This window comes from Drosophila gunungcola, assembly GCF_025200985.1.
Source record: "Drosophila gunungcola strain Sukarami chromosome 2L unlocalized genomic scaffold, Dgunungcola_SK_2 000110F, whole genome shotgun sequence".
Lineage (NCBI taxonomy): Eukaryota > Metazoa > Arthropoda > Insecta > Diptera > Drosophilidae > Drosophila > Drosophila gunungcola.
The window spans coordinates 101,953-116,223 of NW_026453166.1; the positions used below are offsets into that span (position 1 = coordinate 101,953).

Consider the following 14,271-nt stretch of genomic DNA (forward strand, 5'->3'; position numbering starts at 1 on the left):
TGCGAAGCCCACTTGTTGCTTCGGGGCAGAAGTTTCGTAGGCTTCGGTGGGTCTTGAGACCACGGCACCATGAACAAGCACAGTTGGAAGCAGTTTTTGGAAAACAATAACCTGTAAGTGGTCGAGCCAGGCGGGGTTTTAAGCAAAATGCACTGAAATCATTTTCCACAACCAACAACGAGCAATAGTCATCCGGAAATAATGCCGGTAAAAAAATTCGGGAAACTGGAAACGCCTGTAGCACCCTTTTTGCTCTGGGCCAGCCACAGAAACTAGTCCAAGAAAAATCACGTAAATTGGGTTTGCACTGGAAAAATGTCTGTAATGGGAAACCAGTGAGCTTTTCACTTGAGTCATCCAATAAAACAAAAAACCGGTTTTACCGCACTTTATTTTCCTTATACTCTAAGTGGATTTGGTTTTACCCGATCAGCTTGGGAAACATACAAACGGCTTGTTTCTTGTTGTCAGACCAATCCGATTGTGTTTTGATAACACTTCTCATTCCATATTATGTGATTAAATTGCAATACAAAAATAATAGCTCGCGCATCGGACGACATTCGAGTTATTTATACCCAAAAAACAGTTGTTCGAGCCAAGTTCTAAGGACTTTCCACGCCTCAGAAAATAAAGAGCTACAAATGACCTCATGCTACATAAAAAGAAAGGAACTGGTGACATTCCCACGTCGCACAAGTTGCCCATTAAAAACGGTCATATTGTCAGGCTTGCTGTCTTTAACAGCAATGGCATTTCTTGCTGCTTCGGTTACTGCCAACCATTATTATTTAACTATTTTTCCGTAAAATATTTAATGGTACCAAAGTTCACCCCCTTTATCGACTCCTATCAGCTTTAGATTGGCACCCCTAGATAAGCCCCGACAACCACTAATGAGTCATGACCAGGTCATGAATTTGTAGTTAAAACTTGTAAATATCAGTAGCTCGCGCACCTAAGATGTCTAGGGTTCATCACGCCTGCGACTCAAAACCATGGAAACAGGATTTAAACACCATGTTATCAAAAGCTGATATGATTATCGAAGAGCAGGCTGGCTAAAAAACATTGTCCACAAGGCTGGTATCACCAGTTCCCCAGAAAATCTTTCGAAGAATCCAGTGGATCTTACGAGAGTGGCGCGCTATCCCAGAGAGCAGTCACATTCTCTCCACCGTTCGATAGTCTCTCTAGAATCCAAACCAGAACTGGCGCCTCTACTGCCATCCCACTCTGGCCAACGACATCAGCTGGCAATGGGGCTGCGAGTGTGTATGCGATGGCACACTCAGCCAGCAGTCGCTTAAGTTTCTGGCTTTGTTCCACTGCCGCGCAATTGTTTAGTTCATTTGCGATCGCAGCGCGAGAGAGTCAAGTCCTAACATTCGAGAAGCGGGAGTTCCGTTTCGAGCAGACGGGTGGAAAATTTTTCTCACCGGGCCACACGGTGGTGGAATCGAGAACGTGAACGCAAACGTAAAACCCTAACGGAAGCGAAGGGCAGCAGGGGCTACAGTATTGCCGTCAGTGCAAAGTTACAAAGAATACACACAACACAGCGCACAGTTCAGTGGTTGCATTTTGCTTTTTACCCCTACTGTTTGACTGATTGACAAGATGACTAAAAACGATAATGCAAATCTGCTCAACGACAATAGGCTGGGCACCGCCGGAGCGGGTCAGCCAAAGGCCCAGATAGTGCCCGCCCAGCCGAAGACCCTGCAGCACCTGCCCAAGCGGCCGGCGGTGGACCTGGCCTTCCACAACCTGACATACCGCGTCAAGGAAGGAAATCGGAGCAGTAAGTACCCACTATTTGGCAGAACCTCGCGTCGTTTTCGCTTTCTTTGTGCTGGGGTCCCGAGAACTGGGATGTGCTCTCCCACATGTGCCATGGGGAACTCCATCCTCAGAGCGCATTGTTGCTATTACGAACTTCCCTGACTTCAGCGGGTTTTACTTGTTCGCTTCAGCTGCGCTTCGCGTCGTGCTGGTTTCTGGTTTCTTTGTTCTTTTGGCAGCAGTATCACGGTTGCCACACTGCGAGCGACTGGGAGAACTTTGGATCTTATCGCCTATTGTAACCCGTTGTCCCGTCGAAGTCGTTCCCCAATTACACAAAGACGGCTGGCGGACAAAGTTCACGGGTTCCACAGCGATAAGCCGCGCCAAATACATTTAAATCAACATCCAGTAGCCGCGAAGTAACTGCCCACACAAACGTTTTTCGTTAGTGAGACAGTCAACAGTCAACAAGTTGGTTCGATGCTATAGCATCTGGAATGCGAGTTATGTACTCGCACTTCTCTCTGTGTTCACGTCTGTGTGTATCCACTTCGAAGCATGGGTGGAGCAGAGTGGGGGTCCGGCGCTGTTAATGAGCAAAACATTCTACGTTGTCGTACCGGAGTGAGAGGTTTTTTCTAGTTTGAGTGCTTGTTTGCTGACGTCGGTTGTGCTTGTTGTGTTAGCAGAGCGATTAGGGTTTAGTCAGAACCGGATAGCTATTTATGGTGGGCTTCGGTTTGGGGGCTGAGCACTCCACTAACAGGCCGAGGAAATGCAGCGAACTGTATTCACGGGAGTGGCCCCTAGGGGCCATTTTGAATTTGAAATTACGGGACGGCGATAATATTCCCAATATTTGGGTATTCAAACGGATACAGCTGCTTTGTTCTCAGATATCCAACAATCAATAAAAAGCTCAGACACAAACCCACTCCCCTCGTGTTTGAATCGGACTGCTGGACTTGCCTTCAACGAAATTGAACAGAGGCAAGGACAGCCACTGTATAACGAGTCGGTGCATCCCGGCTGGAAATAAGATACTGTCAGAGCCTGTTTTTTGCTGCACAAGGCCGATGCGAACGACCCGTCCCGGCCAAGAGCAATAGTAATTCGTGGCGGCAGCAGCCTGAACTTTGCACAGCCGCAAATTGCCACAAGATTCAAAGGTCGGCCATCCGACTCAATTAAGTTGTTCAGAATATGCGAATATTCAGACGTATTTACACTGACCAATGAGTGTCGAAAGATTTGCAGATGGCACGATGCTCTCAGATACGTGCTACGATTGTGGGCTTATAATGTATACAAAATGAAACAGAAGTGGCTGTGAGGCAACTGCTGGAATTCAGTGCTTTTGGCTTGTTAGCTGTCCAACTTTGAAGTAAACAATAAGTCGGAGGTGATTACCTGCGGGTGTTCTCAGATGCCCAAGTATAAGTGCCCCTGGCCGAGCGAATCTGAAGAGTAGAATTCACAAAAGCTACCGCAGTGCCCTTGGGCTTATTTTACCCAATCTTTTCTTGGGCAATTTGAATGGCAGCACTCGTTGTCTAATCCGACCATAAACATCAAAGCTACGAGTTGGCCTTAGCGTTGGACTAACGTTTGTCAAGCATGGCCCCAGTTTTGGCGCTATTACAGCCGACTTCCAAGCAAGTACCGGCAATATTCACGCTACAGTTCAATGCGAGTTGTTGCGTAGCTAGTAGTTACGACTACGACTAGCTAGTCGACGTCTGACAGCTGAAGCTCTCTGTCAGTTTCAATGTGCGACGCATTAAGTAAGCCGTCGAATACAAAAAATACAGCCCCTGAACGAGCTTAATATATCTCAAGTTTCACTTCTGAGCAGGTCACGGTACTAGTCGTGGTTATGACACGCCTGAGCCTGAATTGAAATATTTTGTAATTGTCAGTTAAAACCAACTCTTAAGTTCAGTTATGACTTAAATCGTAAAACTTCGCGATTTGGGTCTTCCAATGGTTAATTCATCTTCTGGCAAGACTAAAAGCCGGAAAGTAACTCACGTGCCTCCACGAAAACGGGTTTATTAGCATTTTCCGTAAAGCGCAGATGGTTTACCGTAGAAGTCTATTGGTCCATAGATATGCGATGTTGATAAGGCACTTCCGCATCTGAGCAATTCCATTTAGACAAATTGCAAACTTACCGATTGAGGCCGATTATATCCAGGACCAGAAATCAAGAATTACGGACGGGTTTCATTCTTTCGGTGGATGTGTTTTATTGTAATCTTATTACGAATCATATGTGCCGGAATGGGTTCATAAGGCTTCTGAGTCTTATTAATTTGGTTGTTAAAAGCATCATTCATACAGTGTTTGGAAATCCGAATGGCTGTGAGGAGGAAGACGAAAAACTCGGTGGGGCCGATGACCGGGTTATGCCTTTTGATTGTCAGACTTTGCAAATTTGTTTATCTATCGGTTCTACACTTGCTCGTCCGATGACCAATGCAGCTAGCGTTTTATTTGTAAGTTTCTTCGGAGCCGTAGTCGAGTGGAGGCACTTGGGTTCAATGATGTAAGACCAATCAATCGCCAACTATTTGTAGTTTTAACGAGAGACTGGCCCAAGCACTAATTTCTTGTCTCTTGTTACAGATGCCAAGACCATTCTGAAGGGTGTGAGTGGACGCCTTCGGTCGGGAGAGCTCACCGCCATCATGGGACCATCGGGTGCTGGCAAGAGTACGCTGCTCAACATTTTGTCCGGCTACAAGTAAGTTTGTACATTTGCATTCACTGCAAGTATCTGCTGAAGCTGCTGAAACCCGCATCACCGAATCTGACCTTGAGACGGCACACCAGAATACGGCAAAACGAGTGCGAGTGCGAGTATATGTATTTATTAGCCAGCCCTGTATTATCAACAGAAATGAGTGCGACTTGATAAGCACTCTGCCTCTTTCGGAGCTTGAACCGCCGACCTTTCCGCGATCTGCCATCATTGTTATTATATTATTTATTTATGCGCGACACATACTGAGCCGATACACAGCGACTTCCCTTCGCCAGGCCTATCTTTATTCGTTTATTGAAAACGCTAAATTTTGCTGCATTGCATAATAATCATAAACATTTCAATCAACCTGCCCAGTTGTTGCTATTGTTACCAGGAGCGGTCAGCCGCTTGCCCTGAAACGATACGAGCGGTTGAATGAATCGTAGGAAATCTATTTTTTCTGATATATCGTACCCGAGTGTAATCAGCGTTGTCGCCGCGCTTTATTACTTTGAATACGCTACTAGTTTGAGGACTTCGGACTCAAGTTGTTCGATCGCGTGCACTTATATATTCCTAGTATATCAAATAAGTGTCCGCATACAACGGAACGTCGATATACACAATAAAATACACGTCTGATTATTTGCAATACACGTTGCCCATGATAACGGTTTCAGAAAACAATTTTCCGATCTTGCAAAAAATATAAATATGTTAACTCGGAGGACAAACTACTCGGCAATGCCCCCCGGAGTGAAAACCATCTTACTGACACTTGTTATTTCAATGCACGCACAGAACCTCGAGCATCGAAGGCAGCGTCACCATGAACGGTGCGGAGCGCAACCTCAGTGCTTTCCGCAAGCTGTCCGCCTACATCATGCAGGACAATCAGCTGCATGGAAACCTCACAGTCCAGGAAGCGATGACTGTGGCGACGAACCTGAAACTTAGCAAAAAGTTCTCAAAGCCCGAGAAGCATTCAATGGTAAGTCAATAAGAGACCGAGACCGAGACCGACGGAACAATACCAAATTGTCAAGTAAGCAGCGTTAATCCTAGCTCCTTGGTCTGATGAAAATTCTATTTCCAACTAAATATATTTAGACAGTAACCAGTTCTGAGTAGCACATTTCGCCGTGTGCTTAACGATCTGATTGTTTACAGACCTCTACCAAGTCATCGCGACCTTACCGATCAAAAATGACAATGGCTTCCAACCTGTTGTCTTTTCCAGATTGATGACATCTTGCTTACTCTAAGCCTAAGCGAGCACCGGTACACGATGACTCGCAATCTGTCCGGCGGCCAAAAGAAGCGCCTCTCAATCGCCCTGGAGCTGGTCAGCAACCCGCCCATTATGTTCTTTGATGAACCCACGTCCGGCCTGGACAGCTCAACCTGCTTTCAGTGCATCCATCTTTTGAAGATGCTGGCCGCCGGCGGACGCACAGTCATCTGCACCATTCATCAGCCTTCCGCTCGCCTTTTCGAGATGTTCGACCAGCTTTACACCCTGGCAGATGGTCAGTGCGTCTACCAGGGCAGCACCAAACAACTGGTACCCTTCCTGTCCACGCTGAACCTTGAGTGTCCAAGCTACCACAACCCGGCGAGCTACGTGATCGAGGTGTCCTGCGGGGAGCACGGCGACCATACGCGCAAACTGGTCGACGCCATCGACAACGGCAAGCGGGACATCCGATCGTCGGCGGACTACGCCGGCCTAAAGGCTCGCAACGATCTAGTAAAGGTCCAGAACTTGAGGGCCGTTCTGGACAAGAACGACGCTTCGAACGTCAGCGGCAGCAAGTACGAGGATAACCTCACCCTGAACAACGGCTTGCTCAACGGCATGGTGAACGATATTGTGAAGGAGGGCAACGCAAGCACCGCCTTGGTCACAACCAACGAAAAGGGAGATGCCATGATCGACGTAGAGAAGTCCGCCAACTGCACAACGGCCTTGCTAACGGAGGAGATCACATCGCCGGAGCGGTACCCGACATCTCAGTTTCACCAGTTCTGGGTGGTTCTTAAGCGAACTCTGCTCTTCAGCTACCGCGATTGGGTAGGTCGAATGTTTTGGAAGGACTTTGCGCGTTGACTAACTCTTTGTATCCCTGTTCTAAGACACTTATGTATCTTCGATTGTTTGCTCATCTCTTGGTTGGATTCCTGATTGGCGCCCTCTACTACGACATCGGCAATGATGGAGCTAAAGTTCTAAGCAACCTGGGATTCTTGTTCTTTAACATGCTCTTCCTTATGTATACGTCTATGACCATTACGATCCTGTCATGTAAGAAAAACTAGAAGTTAATTTTATATCTATCTTCAAATAATATTTTCGTTACACTTAGTCCCGCTCGAGATGCCCGTTTTGTTAAAAGAAAACTTTAATCGCTGGTATTCGTTAAAGTCTTACTATCTGGCTATATCAGTGGCAGATCTACCGTTTCAAGTGAGTTGCACACAGGTGCTAGAAAGAGCCACTGGAACTGCTAACTGATAACTTTCTCTTTCAGGCAATTTTCTGCGTCATCTACGTGTCGATCGTATATTACTTCACATCACAGCCCTGGGAGCTCTTCCGCTTCTCCATGTTCTTGTCGGCATGCCTGCTCATCTCATTCGTGGCCCAGTCCGTGGGTCTGGTGGTTGGTGCCGCCATGAACGTGCAGAACGGTGTCTTCTTGGCCCCGGTCATGTCCGTGCCCTTTCTTTTGTTCTCTGGCTTCTTTGTGTCCTTTGACGCCATACCAGTGTATCTACGGTGGATCACTTATCTGTCGTACATCCGATACGGTTTCGAGGGCACTGCTCTGGCAACCTACGGGTACGGACGTGAAAAGCTGAGGTGCTTCCAGACCTACTGCCACTTCAAATCTCCCACTACGACGCTGGAAGAACTGGACATGGTAAACGCCAACTTTACCTTAGACATTGTGGCTCTAATTGTGATCTTCGTGGTGCTGCGCATCTCGGCGTACCTGTTCTTGCGCTGGAAGCTAAAAACTGTGCGATAGGCACATTAACGCTATTGGTTGTTTTCGGTTATAAAAGCTTTTTATGTACCTACTATTTAGTTTTCAAAGCGTCTTGGGTTCTTATTCAAATATCTTTGTAAAATTTATTTTTGCCTAGTTTTTAGTCGTTTAGTTGCAAAAATTACGTTTAGGTGATAAAAACATAAATAGTTTTCACACCTCACGTAAGCTTGGTTTCAGCCGCCGATGAAGCAAAATGTACAACAAGTGATCAAATCAAACGACAGGAAGCACGACATCTTTGATGTAAGAAACGAATAGGAAAATAAGTTATTAACATCAATACCCATTTTATTTGCCAAAAAAAGTTATATTTAAATACATTTTCAGATTTACCTATTGTAAATGTTTGTAAATGTCTGTCAATATAAACCTTTAAACACAAATTGTGTCCCTAAACAAAATTAGAAAAAAAAGGAAATCCTTGTAAAATACACATGTTTGAATTCAAGGAACTATAAGCCCGTTTGTAATAATTTTACACTAACTTTTTAATACAGGTTTACAACAAATTCAAATGGTATTTAAGTGTCTGCAACATATACATATTTTATAAATTTGTATTTATAAATAGTGCATTCTTGGAGAAAATAAAAACTTATACACAAAACTGGTTTTAATTACCTTGTAAAGGGTATTATAATGTTGGTCAAATTTGAAATACAGTAAAGGAAAACTTGATCATACACTAATATACTCGTACATATTTTTCTAAATACTAAATTTATGAAAACATCGCCACTAACAAGGAAAAATCATGCCAATCTGAAATGATCCAGCCAAATGCACTCGTCAGTTTTTGGTTAACTACAAACCTATTAAAACTTCGGGTTGTTGAATTAAGCTTCCGTTTTTCTTGTAATTGGAAAGTGGAATAGTCTGATCAAGTATATATATTCTTGGCTAGTGCTGTTGTGACCACCGGTTCAACAGAATTTGGGCTGTGTAAAAGCTCTTGCAGCGCCATCTGCCAGATAGCGCGATCAGATCCCAAGAGAGCTTTTCCGACAGTTTAAAACGACCAATTTTGAATTGTGAACAAGAAAGTAAAGCAGGTTGTTATAAGAGCACAACTAATAAATATTATGATTAAATGCTTATATTTAAACAAAAAAAAAAACATATGTTTTGAAAGTTTTAAATAAACTAATTGGTTGTTCATTTTTTCAACTGCAACAACTATTTCGCCAATAGTTTGAAATTTCGCTTGAGATGTGTACGAAATGGTTTGTATAGTAACACCAAAATCCAACCAGCCCTTAGCGAATGAATTTTGAATTTCATGCAAAGAAATATTTTGCGGAATTCAAACTTCTTTGCTGATTAATATAAGTCAGAAATCATGTATATCTATGGGCCAAAAAGTGGGCATATTTACGTTCGCCTATTTGTATTTGCGAAAAAAGTCTGTATAAATAGACTGGCCCTATCCTGTTGCAGCGGATACCAGAGGCTGCCAAACAAGTTTTTGAGCCACTCCAACGAAGGAACCAGCCGTCGCTTCTCTGCCTAGAAGGGCAGAAGAATTTGTATTGTGCTGGTCCCCGCGCCATGCCAATTTATTAGTAGCTGCAGCATTCTTCCTGCAATCGCTTTTAGTATATTTGCTGTCGTCGATGCAACAAGTCGACGTCTCCTCGCTGATGTCTTGGTGGAAGCAAGTGAAAAGCCAGCAACTGCAGCAACAACGGCAAGAAAGTGGAGTAAGTGCCACAATCGCCAATCCACGTTCTGAAACTCGAGTGCCTCTAATTGGTGCATTTACGCAGCTGTAAAAACAGTGGTGTCCGCTACTAAACGCGTTCGTTGAACCCGAAAGTCGGGAACAACTGCAAGAATGCGAGAGTTCTTGCAGGCGTGCATACAACACAAGTTAGAAATTACAGACTACTGAATACAACGCAACTATGCGGCACAAGCCAAGTCAATTATTAAATGGATTTCTGGGTCAGCCAAGGCACTTGTTATCAGTGCCCAGTATTTAAATAGCGGTTAATCGGTACATGACTTTAAAGATAACAGACATATGTTTATATTCTGAATAAGGCGTTTATTCTGTAAATATAATTTGTAATGATTTTTGTTCGCAAAGAAAAAAGCTCATTCCTTAAAAATTAATATTAATATTTGTGAATGGTTACTCTATAGTCATATGTACATATATTAAAAAAACGCGGTGTTTATCATGTTTATCATCCCCTTACCAGAAACAAAGTTCAACATTCGCCGCTTCAATGCATTAACATGCGCCATTACTCACACAGCAACGGTCAAAAATGAAAAAGACAAAGATTTGCCGGCAAGTCGCCTATCGTATACCCTAGGCAACCTAAGATAGACACACACTTTGCGCATAATTAAAGCAGCATTCAGAAGGCAGCGAGCGTCGCTATTCGACATATGATTAAGTGATATCAAACAGTGGGGCCAATGGTCAAGCACCCGATTCCGACCGAAGCACGAATAAATTTGTATTTAAAAACTGCCGCTATATGCTTGCCACAGACAAAGCGTTGCGGAAACCAGCACATGAAGCCCGCAATCAGTGAGAGTCAAGAACAGATAAAGAGTGAAAAGAGTAGCGTATATATTGCGCATCCGCACTGTCCGCCTATCAGTTAGCTACTCAGTACTAGCATCGAATGAAACTTTTGCCAAGCGCTTACTCGCTGATAACACTTGAAATTCTCCGAAAGTACTGTGATGCAGTGGGTGCACAGCAAAACTACTGCCCAGTTTCTGGCCGCTGGGCGCAACTAAGGCTACTCAGCCTTCAGTCCGTGACTTGCTTTTCCCCTACACCCGGTTCGATCGGGGAATAGACGGACAGCCAGAGCTCCAGACCGCCGGTTCCTCAATCAGACCGCCAGTCATTCGTTCAGAACTCGAGCGGACTGTCAGACGTGTAAGTACTGTGTACTGCTTCCCATCAATTGAAAATCTAAGTTTTTTCCGGGCTGTGCTTAGAGACAACGCTCGCGCATTTTCGCTTTATTCGGGGAAATTAATGTTATTTAAATAGTTCTTCGGTCAGTGTGAAGTTCGTTTTCAGAACGAAGGGAGGGCGCTACTCGTGGTCCCCGATACGCGTAAACAATTTTTAGAAATGCAAATACTGGGTTCAAGAAAAATTAAAATGCCACTTATAATTAACTCGACTGGAAGAAGCAACCAAACGAAATAAGCGAGATTAATTTGACAAACTGGTTTAAACCAACAAACTTATTAACTTTTTTCGTACTGTGTTGTTTACTAATTGATTCTTATTGTAAAAACGAATCTGCGCCATTAAATGACAGCACCGAGTAAAAAATTTCAGTACGATCATATGCCCCAACGAAAGGTTATCATCGTAGCTTAACATTGTACGAACGGTAAACTAAATAACTTTTTATAAGCTGTTCAGATGCGAAGTGATTTTATTATTTGCTATCAAACATTTATACACCCCTCACTAGGAGCAATGACATCGCATCGAAACAACGACGTACTCTAGGAATTTCAAGATGCAAACCGCCAGCAGCTTAAAATGCAGCACAAACTCCCAGAACAGCTCGCTTCAATATAGCAGCGATATCAATGCAATCAGCCTTGAACTGCCCGATCATTCGGAGGACTTTCAATCAGTCAACGGATTAAAGTACTTGCCATCTTGGCCAACGGTTAATTTGCACTTTACTGAATTAAGCTATGAAGTCCCCGATCAGGCCAATGGTGAGTGGCTAGGTTCTGCTCATGCTCATTACAGTTGGGTAATTGCTAAAAAAATATATTCGTGTCTGCTAATGGGTTGGTAAGAACGACAATTGGACTTAATTTTAAAAGTAATTGCTGCTCCCACAAACCGATTGTTTTCCGATGCTGAAAATGCACATATTAAAGGGCAATTATTCCAGCTAATTCTACACTTATTGCGGTGAAATGCATGTCAGTAGAAGCTAAGTTACCAGACAATGAATCATTATTATTCTGAGATAAAACTCTTTAACTTTGCTTCGCCCTCCTGCAGCTTCAAAGACAAAGGCAATTTTGCGGGGAGTAAACGGGTTGTTCCACTCCCATGAGCTCACTGCTATTATGGGGCCTTCAGGATCCGGTAAAACCACACTGCTGAACCTGCTAGCGGGATTTGGGTAAGGCGCAACTTTTCGAAACCCTATATAATAATCCATCAATATTCTACAGCAGCGCCGTTAGCTATTCTGGAGATATATTAGTCAACAGCAGTCCACGCGATATGCGGGTCTTTCGCAAAATGTCCCGATATATAATGCAGGTACGAGGCGTTTAATTATGACCGTTCAGCTAACAATGTATTTGATCACAGACAGATGTTTTGGATCCGCAGTTTTCGGTGCACGAAATGATGCTTTTGGCGGCAAACCTTAAGTTGGGAAATGAACTCAACCTTGAGCAAAAGCTAGAAGTGGTAAGATTAATTGTAAAACGTTCCTTTCTCTTGTTTTTAACCCCAACCTCAAATAGATTGACGAGATATTAGAAATGCTTCGACTAAAAGGATCCAAAGACACCATGGCTCTAAAGCTTTCGGGCGGTGAGCGAAAACGTTTGTGCATTGCCCTCGAGCTGGTCAACAACCCGCCCGTCATTTTTCTAGACGAGCCCACGACGTGAGTATACGGAGACAAATAAAAAATAAATGATTAACGTCCCACTCAATTCCGAATAGCGGCTTGGATGATTTGTCGAGCTCACAGTGCATTGCCCTGCTGAAAATGTTGGCCGCCGGGGGACGGACTGTGATCTGCTCCATCCACACGCCATCCGGCAAGATATTCGAAATGCTCGACACTGTCTACGTCCTCGCCGAAGGCCAGTGCATCTACCAGGGAAGTGGTTCCAACATTGTGCCTTACATGCAGCAACTGGGGCTGCGCTGTCCAATAACCTACAACCCGGCAGATTTCATTATCGAAGTGGCATGCCTCGAGTACGGAAAATGCTATCACAATCCAATGGTGGAGGCCGTTGGCAACGGCAAAGTTGAGCGCTGGACTCCTCCATCGAAGGATGGTAAGGTGACTCCCACCAAAACCGACACCACTTCGGGCGCATCCTCGTTCTACGAAATGGATCAATTTGAAGAGGAGATCAGCCCAAAACTTTTGCAAGCGAAGTGTAGCTGGTGGATGCAGTACAAGCTTCTACTAGTGCGTATGCTAATCCAAATGTGGAGGGACAAAGTAAGTGCACCAGAGAAACACATAGCATCGCTATAATAGTTATATTTTCTTCCATTCCTTAGTCGTACATTAAGCTGAAGTTTTACATGAACATAGTACTGGCGTTACTGGTGGGGTCGCTCTACTTTGGAATGGGAACGTCGGCCTCTAAGGCACTTTTCAATTTCGGTTTCATGTTCACTATTGTGATAGCATACCTGTACCTGCCTATGATGCCAGTGCTCCTATACTGTGAGTGCCTTTTCTTTCGAACAGATGAGTTTATTAAACATGTTGTCCAACATAGTTCCAACGGAAATCAATCTGCTGAAGAGGGAGTACAACAACCAATGGTACCGCCTTAGCTCGTATTACGCTGCAATGGTTTCCTCCAAGCTGCCATCCATGTTCGTCCTCGCCGTTATTTATCTGTCCATTGTGTACTTAATGTCCAGCCAGCCACTGGAATGGTTCCGTTTTGCCATGCTTTTTACAATAGCTTTCGTAACGGCCTTGACTTCCGACAGTTTTGGTTTGCTGATCTCTAGTAGGCTGAGCTTGGTGGTAAGCGCTTGTGTCCGCCCTGTTTGTTTCCCTACTAAGATCACTTTTCTTCCAGAATGCGATGTTCATGGGACCAGTGGTCGCCGTGCCCCTGATACTGCTTTCGATACACGGCATCGGGTATGGCAGAGGCACCTACATATCCCCTCTTATGAGGTTTTTGATGCATTTAAGTTTCCTGCGCCACAGTATGGAAGGCCTAGTTGCCTCCCTGTACGACTACGGGAGAGCGGACACAATTTGCGAGGACACGGAAATCTTTTGCTCCTTTAAAAAGTCCAAGGTCCTGCTGGCCTTTCTAGGTTTCGAGGACATGCACTATTTGTGGTCTCTCACCTGCTTGATTGGCTTCTATTTGTTTTTTACTGTTGCTGCGTACATTATGATACGGCAGCGGCTTAAAAAATCGACGGCTAATCCGATTTTCGCATACGTCCTACAACTGTTATCTAAATATTTTAACTTTACATCGTACAATTACTAAACAAAAACTTGACCTGTTGGTGCCGGTGCTGTACAAATAATTTAAAGCAGGATCGATGGTCAGTTTAACTCAATTCAAATAGGCCATAATTTTTTTAAAGAACAACTTGTGAGTTAGATTATAATTTTCAATAAAACATTTATACAGGTAAATGAGTGATATTCGATTAGATGTAAATTTTAATAAGAAAATAAACGATAATTATATAATCCCTCGACTAAAAATTCATTTAGGGACAGCATTTGACATGGCAGATTTAAATAAATATTATAAAGTTATATAAAATATATTTAGTTCCAGAGTATTCCTTTACGCCTTAATGTGATTTGACAAACAAAAATAATTTTTTATAAATATGTAAAGAGTAAAAAAACACGCATTCATTTATGCGCTATGCTTCTAGCTCAGATGATTAACCTGAAAAGCACGCTTATAAATTTAAAATGAAAA

The 14,271-nt window shown here is 43.7% G+C and overlaps 2 protein-coding genes across 10 annotated transcripts; both read left to right on the plus strand.

Moving 5' to 3' along the window:
* Positions 1 to 1,336: 1,336 nt before the first annotated feature.
* LOC128253606 (ATP-binding cassette sub-family G member 1) lies at positions 1,337 to 8,200 on the plus strand. Its single transcript, XM_052982152.1, has 7 exons — positions 1,337 to 1,804; positions 4,417 to 4,534; positions 5,339 to 5,528; positions 5,778 to 6,611; positions 6,674 to 6,842; positions 6,904 to 7,004; positions 7,069 to 8,200. Exons 1-7 carry the CDS (start codon positions 1,621 to 1,623, stop codon positions 7,567 to 7,569), a joined length of 2,097 nt encoding a protein of 698 aa, XP_052838112.1. The 5' UTR covers positions 1,337 to 1,620; the 3' UTR covers positions 7,570 to 8,200.
* Positions 8,201 to 8,946: 746 nt separating this feature from the next.
* LOC128253607 (ATP-binding cassette subfamily G member 4) lies at positions 8,947 to 14,030 on the plus strand. Of its 9 annotated transcripts, XM_052982155.1 has the most exons (12): positions 8,973 to 9,293; positions 9,798 to 10,495; positions 10,890 to 10,964; positions 11,049 to 11,304; positions 11,600 to 11,723; positions 11,776 to 11,866; positions 11,918 to 12,019; positions 12,076 to 12,221; positions 12,281 to 12,794; positions 12,857 to 13,025; positions 13,081 to 13,337; positions 13,393 to 14,030. In XM_052982155.1, exons 4-12 carry the CDS (start codon positions 11,097 to 11,099, stop codon positions 13,819 to 13,821), a joined length of 2,040 nt encoding a protein of 679 aa, XP_052838115.1. In that variant the 5' UTR covers positions 8,973 to 9,293; positions 9,798 to 10,495; positions 10,890 to 10,964; positions 11,049 to 11,096; the 3' UTR covers positions 13,822 to 14,030. The 9 variants fall into 9 exon arrangements, 8 of the variants coding, with proteins under 8 accessions (XP_052838115.1, XP_052838117.1, XP_052838116.1 ...); XM_052982157.1 differs by lacking the exon at positions 10,890 to 10,964 and having other exon boundaries at positions 11,779 to 11,866; XM_052982153.1 differs by lacking the exon at positions 10,890 to 10,964 and having other exon boundaries at positions 8,974 to 9,293.
* Positions 14,031 to 14,271: the final 241 nt, after the last annotated feature.